This window comes from Anguilla anguilla, chromosome 3, assembly GCF_013347855.1.
Source record: "Anguilla anguilla isolate fAngAng1 chromosome 3, fAngAng1.pri, whole genome shotgun sequence".
In the NCBI taxonomy this organism is placed as follows: domain Eukaryota; kingdom Metazoa; phylum Chordata; class Actinopteri; order Anguilliformes; family Anguillidae; genus Anguilla; species Anguilla anguilla.
In genome coordinates this window covers 4,022,594-4,032,567 of record NC_049203.1, presented here as the reverse complement: position 1 = coordinate 4,032,567, position 9,974 = coordinate 4,022,594, and the positions used below count along the sequence as shown (strand labels likewise).

General features: G+C 50.2%; 1 protein-coding gene across 4 annotated transcripts in view; it reads left to right on the top strand.

Moving 5' to 3' along the window:
* LOC118222522 (kinesin-like protein KIF20A) overlaps window positions 1–7,474 on the top strand; it is a 15,051-nt gene extending 7,577 nt beyond the window's left edge. For 2 of the 4 annotated variants that reach the window (XM_035408173.1, XM_035408172.1), the window contains 7 exons: window positions 271–432; window positions 1,183–1,322; window positions 1,436–1,538; window positions 3,764–4,025; window positions 5,211–5,302; window positions 5,670–5,807; window positions 6,393–7,474. In XM_035408173.1, coding sequence (XP_035264064.1) covers window positions 271–432; window positions 1,183–1,322; window positions 1,436–1,538; window positions 3,764–4,025; window positions 5,211–5,302; window positions 5,670–5,807; window positions 6,393–6,731 — 1,236 coding nt within the window. In that variant the 3' untranslated portion in view covers window positions 6,732–7,474. Of the gene's footprint in view, window positions 1–270; window positions 433–1,182; window positions 1,323–1,435; window positions 1,539–3,763; window positions 4,026–5,210; window positions 5,303–5,669; window positions 5,808–6,015; window positions 6,119–6,392 lie in introns of those variants that run through there. The other 2 variants (XM_035408175.1, XM_035408174.1) reach the window with 2 other exon arrangements.
* The last annotated feature ends 2,500 nt before the right edge of the window (window positions 7,475–9,974 follow it).

Sequence of the window (9,974 nt, the reverse complement as noted above, 5' to 3'; positions counted from 1 at the left end):
GTCCAGTCACAGAAAACTCCTTGTCTCTGCAACTTGGAACCATCGAGTGCTGCCCGTCTGAGAGCGTCGTGAATATTCATGAGCGAACCTGCCTTGAAAGAGTTTTTATTGCCGATAGCAAGAGCCATACCCATACTGACGGCAGATCGACTCCGATCCAAACGCGGAGTGGTCTCCCTGTTCCTGAGCAGGCATAATTCATAGGCCCCTCCACTCCCAGGGCTGGAGCTCCCGTCTGGCCGACTCTCAAACAAGCTTCCTCTTCCTCAGCTTGTCCACGGGCCGTCCGCCAAGACGCACGTGGCCTACATCCAATCGCTGCTGCGGTCGCACGGGCTGCAGACCAACGAGAACGCTCGAGAGGAGGAGGAGGAGGGAGCGGGAGAGTGCAGCCAGGAGGAAGAGGGTGACGTCACCATGTTTGACCCCGAGGTCGGTCCCTGCGCTTTACGAGCCCCTCTCCGAAATCGGTTCTCTTCCCTGGGGTTACACTCTGTCCACCCTGTGCTCACAGGCCCCATTGGCCCCGCCCCTCTCCTGGACTCCGCCTACTCCATGACACAACCCGGAGGCCAGGATGTGTCATCCTGCTCTTCTGACCTGCACACTAACACACACTTAACCTGCTTAGACCACGGCTGCCAAACCCTGTTCCCGGAGATTTAACCTTCCTGTGGGTTTTCACTCCAGCCCTAACAAAGCCGCACCTCATTCAACAGCTAGAGATCCCATTGAGCTGCTTAATTAGTGGAATCAGGTGTGGTGAATTAGGGTTGAAATGAAAACCTACAGGATGTTAGATCTCCAGGAACAGGTTTGGGCAGCCCTGTTTGTCTTTACCAGCTAGTCCAGAGGTAGGCAACCCTGGTGCTGGAGAGCCAGAGATGGTTGTGGTTTCTGCTCCATCCAAACCTATAACTGCCTAATTGCAGTCTCCTAATGATCCATCAAACTCTTGTAGCCAAGCAACCAAGTTCCGATGGAACAAAAGCCCAGAGACATCACTGGTGCTCCAGGACCAGCGTTGCCTGCCCCTGAGCTAGTCTAACTCCCCTCAGGCTATAATCTGTCCAACCATAAGGATCATTTGCCCAACAGATTCATTCTCGTTACCTCCCAGTTAAAAAAGCTTCCAGCTCTCAGCTTGTGAATTTGTACAGTGACGGGGCTGCTTCTCCCCAGGAGCTGATATGTGCCATCGAGGTCCTGAAGAAGGAGGTGCAGAGACAGAGGGAGGAGAAGGAGGAGCTGGAGGCCAGGGTGAGGGAGCAGGTGTGCGGCGAGATGATGGAGGTGATCGCGCACATGGAGCACGACTTCAGGTACGGGGAGGAAGAGGAGGAGGAGGTGGAGGAGGGAGTGGTTGTGTGAGGCTGATGTGTGTGTGTGTGTGTGTGTTGTTCTGTGAGGTTGATGTGCAGCTGTTTCTGTGCAGTGAGACTCTGGAGTCAGAGAGAGCGCTAATGGAGGAGCGACACGAGAACAAGATCAACAACCTGCAGAAGAGCCTGAAGAGATTCTACACCCAGGAGATACAGGTGAGAGACACGCTACACCCACCAGAGAAGCCTGCTACACCCACCAGAGAAACCTGCTACACCCACCAGTGACATGCTACACCCACCAGAGAAACCTGCTACACCCACCAGTGACATGCTACACCCACCAGAGAAACCTGCTACACCCACCAGTGACATGCTACACCCACCAGAGAAACCTGCTACACCCACCAGTGACATGCTACACCCACCAGAGAAACATGCTACACCCACTAGATATGCACCACCCACCAGACAAACTACACCCACCCAATATGCACCACCCACCATACAGTGACACACTACACCCACCAGACCCATGCTAGACCCAAAGCCCTTTATCATGTGTTCCCATGAGATTCAGATTACAACTGTTTTGACTACAGGTTATGAACTCAGGCTTATAACTCATAGTTCCAAAAATGAGTGATAACTGAGAGAAAGTAGCCGCTATATGGCAATGGAAGCAAAGATTCCAATCAAAAGAATGATTCAACCTGGTGCCTTTTCAGCTCAATTTTACTGTTACAGACATTTTAAATTACCTCCTTTTCCCAGTGGGTTCACCTGAAAGTCAAATAGTGCCAATACCATTCAGCCTCAGGACTGCACCTTACGAACACGGGGTCGGGTAAATTTAAAACGCAACAAACAAGAAACCGCAAATACCCATCGGGGGTGGGGGGGGGGGGGGGAAGCGAAGGCCAGCACTATCGGGCCCTGATCTTACCACAGCAGCGGCTGATGTTTAAAAAGCAGGAGAGGCGCTCAGCTCAGAGTTCTGAAAGCTTTCGCTCCCCCGGTATCAGCGAGGCCAGTGCTCTGCTTCAGCACACAAATACAAAACATCGATGAAATGAATCGAGTCCGCGCAGGTTCCTGTTCTGCGGGGTCATTAAAGCCGCAGCGTGTCGCCCGAGGTGAGCGGCGCTGGCAGCAGGCCGCATGGCTGCCCTTCACAAACCTTATTTTTATAGTTTATTGTCGGGATTTATTAGATGAACCGTCTTTTTTATTTTTATATAGGTTAACGGCTCTTTAACAAATGAAATTGACTGCCTCGCACAGCTCAGGTCCCAATCCGGCTTTACTTTTTTATTTCAACGTTTGGTAATTCTGCGTCGCGGAAATAAACGTTAGTAGTGTGTTATGGTTTTATCGAAATATGATGGCGCCCTGACGAGAGGGAGAGGGAGAGGGAGGGAGAGTGACAGAGTGGGAGGGAGGGAGGGAGGGATGGAGAGAAAGCGAGGGAAAGGGAGGCTATTCCTAGCAGACAGACGGGGTGGATGAGAGAGAGAGAGAAGGAGGGAGGAAGACGGGGAGGGAGGCTGAGAGAGAAAGGGAGGGGAAGGGAGACTATTCCTAGCAGACAGAGACGGGGTGGATGAGAGAGAGAGAGAAGGAGGGAGGAAGACAGGGGGAGGGAGGCTGAGAGAGAAAGGGAGGGGAAGGGAGACTATTCCTAGCAGACAGAGACGGGGTGGATGAGAGAGCGAGGGAGGGAAGACGACAGAGGGGGACAGAGGGAGGGAGAGAGAGAAGGAGGGTGGGAGGGAGGGAGACTGGGGAGGGAGGGAGGGAGAGAGAGAGTGAGTGAGAAAGGGAGGGGAAAGGAGGCTATTCCTAGCAGACAGCGATGAGGTGGATGAGAGAGGGAGGAAGCTGTGTGACAGCCATCAGCTGTACACTCACGTCGTCCTCCTCAGTCCACTGCTCCTGACGCAGAGCCGCTGTGAAAGAGCGCACAGATTGGCAGATTCTTCCACAGCTCAGAACAAGTGCACTTTTTCCCCATCTATTATGCCAGCAGTTCTCCTCTGATAGGTTTCTGGTGATTATGCTGTAGACCCTGGGTTTTAGGGTCCCTGGCAACAGGGGGTCTGTGGGCCCATGAGGATCTTTGAAGGTGCTGTAGGGGGTTCCTGGCCATTGATATGACTTGATATGCAGTGACTATTTTTTAACTTATTATGATTGGGGGGGTCCCCATGATAATTATGAGCCTGGGTGGGAGACCAATGGATCAAAACTGGTTGAAAACCCCTGATATAGACAGACACCTCAGTGGGTGCAATGGTTCAGGGCAGCAAACCCCTCCTGTCAGTTACAATCAGCTGCTTGGGCTAATATGAGTGTCTAGTTATCATAGCGCTTGTTCGCTCACTCGTGTGCACACACCTCAGAGGGATCCTTATTCGCTGACCCCCCCCTGTTCCTCTCAGGACCGGGATGAACAGATCGAGCGGCTGGCTGCCGAGCTGCGGAGGAGTGCAGAGGCGGGGTCGGGGGTGAGCGCCGCGCCGCCCGACCCAGAGACCCACCGTCTCTCCCGGCGCCAGGCGTCCTCCTCCTCCTCCTCCTCCTCCTTCTCCTCCTCTTCCTCGTCATCTTCCTCCTCCGCCTGCTTCTCGGTGGCGGAGGAGCTGAGCAGAGTGCAGGCGGAGCTGGATCAGTGTCGCTCTGAGCTGCTGGGGAAAACGCAGGGTGAGACTGTTCACACACACAAGGCCTGCGCTGCATTGTGCTGCGGCCTATCGCCGTGGCGACCAACCCTGTTACTACCCCGAGACCTACCGTCCTGTAGGTTTTCACACCAACCCCAATAAAGCACACGCATCATTCAGCAGCTAGAGCAGGGCTGCCCAACCCTGTTCCTGGAGATCTACTATCCTGTAGGTTTTCACTCCAAACCTAATAAAGCTACATATCATTCAACAGCTAGAGCAGGGCTGCCCAAGCCTGTTCCTGGAGATCTACCATCCTGTCAGATTTTCACACCAACCCCAATAAAGCACACGCATCATTCAACAGCTAGAGCAGGGCTGCCCAACCCTGTTCCTGGAGATCTACCGTCCTGTCGGTTTTCACCCCAACCCTAATAAAGCACACGCATCATTCAACAGCTAGAGCAGGGCTGCCCAACCCTGTTCCTGGAGATCTACCATCCTGTAAGATTTTCACCCCAACCCTAATAAAGCACACACATCATTCAACAGCTGGAGCAGGGCTGCCCAACCCTGTTCCTGGAGATCTACTATCCTGTAGCTTTTCACTCCATCCCTATCAAAGCTACACCTCATTCAACTGCCAGAGATCTTTGTTGAGCTGCCAATTAGTAGAGTCAGGTGTGCCAAATTAGGGTTGAAATGAAAACCAGCAGGACGGTCGATCTCCAGGAACAGGGTTGGTTACAACTGGTCTAACGTGTTCTAGAATATCTACATAGTCGTTCCTAAGTTGTCATGGAGACTGTATAATGATCTAGTCTTGCAACATTATGCTACTGTGTCTATGTCAGGTAGCCCTAGGAATAGAGATGTCAATCTCAATGGGGGTTTTCCCGGTAAAGGGTGAATTAATAGAATGAACATCGAGAGGTCTGTAACAAGCCGTGTCATTGCTGGGTTTTCATGCACCTCCCCAGCTTGTAGATTAAAGTATTTTTTAATATCACAAAGACCGGTGTATGCTTGAACAGATTAAGTTGCTCCACTCAAATGGTTCAAGTCAGTGGGTTTCTTCAGTCTGTTTGAATATGAACGTAACCCTAATAAACGAGTTTTATCATGATTGAGTTGGGGGTGTGTTTTAGAGAGATGGGTATTTTGGGGAGGGCTGTTGTAACTGACGGTGTCAATACGTGTGCACCCCCACCCCCCCACCCCACAGAGCTGAGGCGTTACCAGGGCCTGCTGTCTCTGCCCACCCCTTCCAGCACTCTCACCTCCACCGTGGAGCGCAAGCTGGAGGAGGGACAGAGGGTCAGTACTGTGTGTGTGTGTGTGTGTGTGTGTGTGTGTGAATCTGAGTGTTATAGAACAGGTTGGACCAGATCCTTTAGCCCAGTGATGGATTTGTTTAATCTGGTGATTTGGTTTTTGCATAACAGTTTTCCCCTGCTATTCTTTTCTTCTCTCCCTCTCTCCTTTTACTTTCTCCTGTTTCTCTCTTTCCCTCTCTTGCTTTTTATCCCCTCATCATCTCTCCCTCTCTATCTTTCCCCTCATTCTCTTTCTCTCCACCTCTTCCTCTCTCTCTCCCCTCTTCCTCCCTCCCTCTCTCTCTCTCTCCCCTCTTCCTCCCTCTCTCTCTCTCCTCTCTTCCTCCCTCTCTCTCTCTGTCTCGCAGTGCCTTCGGAAACTGCGGTTGGACCTGCAGGGCATGGGCAGGGACCTGCAGTCCGCAGAGAGGACGTGTTGCCATAGCACCAGCGGAGAGAGACTGCGCCTCACGCTGGCCAACGCTGATAATACACTCGCCAAGCAGGTACAATGTTCGGTGACAGGTGCAGTGGGAGAATGGAGGACATCATGATCGCCTGCCACTGCATATTTCATGCATGACTGTTACCTCTCACCAATACGTTATTTTTTTTATTCTTCCTCTCCCTCTGTCTTAATATTTCTCCCGTTCTTTCCTTCCATCCCTGTCTAACCAACACCCCCTACCTACCCCCCCCCCCCCCCCCCACCAGCCTGTGCTACAGTTTCTGAGAACGACAGCCCAAGCAAATTAACCAATGGAACGAAAAAAACTACATCTCCCACCTTCTGCCTTTTGAATGAAACTGCACTGAATGTCTTTTTTAGACTTTTTTTTAGACTCCTCCCCCTTGCCCCCCCCCGCCCCCCCCCCCAGCTAGCGCTAGCTGGTGCTAAAAGCTCTGCAGCCTGCCGATGCGTTTCATGTTGAGGTCAGAGGGCGGAGACACAGGTCTGGTCTTCCTTCCCGTCCTCTTTTTCTCCGTTTCTCTCATCTTTTAATGCCCTCTCCTCCTCTCTCCCTCCCTCCCTCCCCTTGGCCCCGCCCACACTCTCTTCCACCTTCCTGCCCCCTCTGCCACACCCTCAGGACCACGCCCTGGGGGAACTGCAAAACAGCCTCCTGTTGGTCAAAATGGACCTGAGGAAGAAGACCGACAGGCTGGCCCAGCTAAAGGCCACGCCCCCTCCCCATGCCCCGCCCACCTCCTGCGCGAAGAGGGGCCTCGGGGGCGGGGAGGGGGGCGCCGAAAACCACGCCCCCGAGAAACGCCCCTTCCTCCGCACCCCCCTTGTGTCGGGACGCACCCCGTCCCGGAATGCCCCCGCCGCCCCGACCACGCCCAATTCCAACGTCCTGCGCTCACGCCACAGATCGCCCCCGCCTGTCCCAGCCCCGCCCCACAAAAGCAAGGGGTGTGTTTTTTAATGCCGTTGCTACCTCAGTGACCCCGCCCCACGCCCCTCATTGGCTCATTAGGCACCAAGCCAGCGACTCCAAACTTAACGGACTGCCCACTCGTCCAAATAGATGAACCGCGATTGGAGGAACCCCACATAATGGGAGGAGCTACCACCAAAAATCTCCATTTTCAAAACCAACTGTAAAAATTTACAGGGAGAAAAGCCTTCTGATTTGTTGAGAACAAGTCTGTGACAGGCAGCTCATTCTAGCTCCACCCATTTTCCGTTTTGGGGGAACCTCCGCCCACCCCCGCCCCATCGCTAGCGTTTGGTCAGTATGGAGGCATTAAATCTGCCCCCCCCACAGTCCTAATGGAGCTTCTCACTGAGTCTGTGAGAAGAACGAAAGGACACGAGGGAACTTAAGGATTTGTTTTTATAATTAGTGCGAATACCCTGTACAATCAAAATCATATTTTTTTAATAATTATAGCTTTACACGAAGAACCAAAGAAAACCAGCACTATATTAAACCTATTTATTTGCCTGAGAATGTAAGTTTAGTTTGAAGTATTTTTCTATACCTGAAAGGAACAAAGTTCTTATCCTGCATCGACTGGAGGATTGTCTATTGGTCTTCTGGAGAACGTGTATTGCGTAACTAGCTTTCCGTTTTACGTTTTGACCAATCAGCAGTGCGATCGTTTATTGGGCTGCCAGTCAGAAGTCATTATGCTGAGTATTTATAAACATCGTGACAGACGTCAAGTTCTTGTGTTTAGAAGTGAGTTACTTAAGTGAGATAACTGAGTTTCCATTATTTTCCTCTTCATAAATTTGAAACAAGTATACATTGTTTTTTGTGTGAATTAAATGAGCATTCTTAAATGTAAGATAGAAAAAAAAGGTCTTTCTTTAAAGTGTTCTGAGCTTCCTCATTTGATTAAAGCTCTTGGCATAATCCCATCCGAGCCCTGTGGGGAGAGACTGCTATCTAGTTTGACGCCGGGCTGTACTGTTAATCACCTGTGGCCTGGAGTTTTCTTCACTGTGCCAATAGTCACCCTGAAAACACACTTAATTTATGCGCCATCGGTTCCCAATAATCACTTCAATCATTTGATTGGTTGAGGGAGGAATTCTTGACGCGTGGCCAGGATTTTACAGGCGGGATTCTTGACAGATGGGGGCCCCCCACCCCCCTAATCTCCCATTGGCTTCCTCCCCCCTTTTACACTGACCTGTCGGGTCCAGAGAATCCGCCCATCTGGAGTTGTTTGGCTTTGCTTGCTTACCTGCCTAATCTTCTGGGACCTAAGGGAATGCCGGTGTCTGGGCTCGACTCCGATTTTTGTGTGGGGGCGGGTGGAAGGCAAACCTGGCCAAGGTGCCGCAGTCGATCACGTATTCGCATAAATGTTTAACGCCCGAGTTCAGATGTTACGCCGCTTGCCTTTTGTTATTTGTGAGCTACATATTAATATTAATAATATAATGGCTATGTATTTTTCCAGTCAGTCTCCGGTTCACCGTTCACCGTCGAGACAAGATTCTGAAATGCACCACTGCTCTACAAGCTCTCAGTCTTTCTGTCCTTTACAGTTTTTAATTACAATTATAAAAAGACAGGGAGGTCCATTAACACTAAAACTGTGCCTTAATGGGATGAGCCACCCAGTAGCCCAACACCAAGTCCCTCCTCTGGACTTTGGAGTTGCAGTACTGAGGTTTGCCGCGTGGCACGCGTCTGTGTTTAAATCTGGGATTTATTCCATCCATATAAATTGTATTTATAGCTGTATTTTAATATACGTGTAGTGAAAAATCCAAAGTTCTCCGTATTCAAAAGTTTCTTTTGCGCGCTGCTTTTGAACATCACGGGCTGAGCCCACAGTGGGGACAATTGATTGTCACAGATGTAAAATGCTTCTTCTGCACATTTATCTGCTGGAAACTGCTTACTTTTTTATAGTCGCTTTTTAAAAAATCCAAAGCCTTCAAAGCGTGTCTTAAACAGTCACTGATCTGGCAAGGCGTTGAGCTGAATGTAAATGCATTATTGCAAGTCAGCGACCGTGAAAACCACGCCCCTAGGTGCTAAGCAAATGCCCCTTCACAAAGAGATGCCAGCAGACAGTCAGCAATCCCATAGTGCATTGCTCCATTGTTTTCATACCAAACACTGTAGCTTTTTAAAAAAGCCAATTCTAAACAAGGAAGCAATTTAGAAACAAACCAAATGAGAGATGTTGTTATTTTCCTATTTTCTGCTTTTTGGTTAATGTTCCCCCGCCCCCGCCCCCCCCCCCCCAGTGGAGGTTCCCTTAAAGGCTTTTGGCTTTCTCATTATCAAACCGAGTCTGTAGTCCTCACAGATCTCTTCTGAGTGCTCTTGAGACCTGGCAGAAAGAAAAAAAAAGTTTTTAGTAATTTCAATGTTTTCCGGGCATAATTACAAGTGTCTTGGATGAAGAAAAAAAAACAAAAACCATGTTGCGATGAAAATATTCTCATAATTATTATCGGTTTTATGTTATTTGGATGTCCCTCGTAGTGTATGTTTCATCATATCAGAATATGCAGTTCTTCAGATTAATAGTAGAGACTTGTGTCCCCTACAGAGGACAAAAAAATGAATTGCTGGGTCTATGACAGGCAGGCGTATGATGGAATGGCGTATGGTCTGGTTGCCAGGCGATTGTAGAATGGTGAAGGCACGGCAGATCAGTAAGCTTGACCTGGTCAGGCCATGTCCGTAACCTTGGAGACCACCACATCTGTCACGGATTGGCTAGTGAAATGGCGCCCCCTGCTGAGCGCTGTGACACTACGGCTGCCAGGTCCAACACTGGCTCCTTTTGCTTTCTTTGGCTCCTAAATTCTCTAATTTAGGTGTTCCAGGAGGACACAGACCGTGATTGGCAGGGAACAGAGTGGGAGGGAGGGTCTCTTGGCATGAGTGGCAGTTTTCAGGAAGATCCCTAGGGAAACTGTTCTCGTGATTTTTCCATCTGCAAAAATTGACAGCATTCCGCACACTATCAGTTGGAACGTCTGGGGATCAAGGAAAATTATCTGTAGTGCTTCTGGAAAGGGAAGGAACAGTTTTTTTTAGGCATTTTTAGGCGGGACAAATCTCATAATCCGATTGGTTCTAGCTAGTTTTCTCCAGGTCTGAGTGGATTGATGAGTTTACCAACACACCGCCAGAAGATTTTATGCTACCCATAGGCTACTTGCATCACCCCCCTACCCAAGATCACGGTTC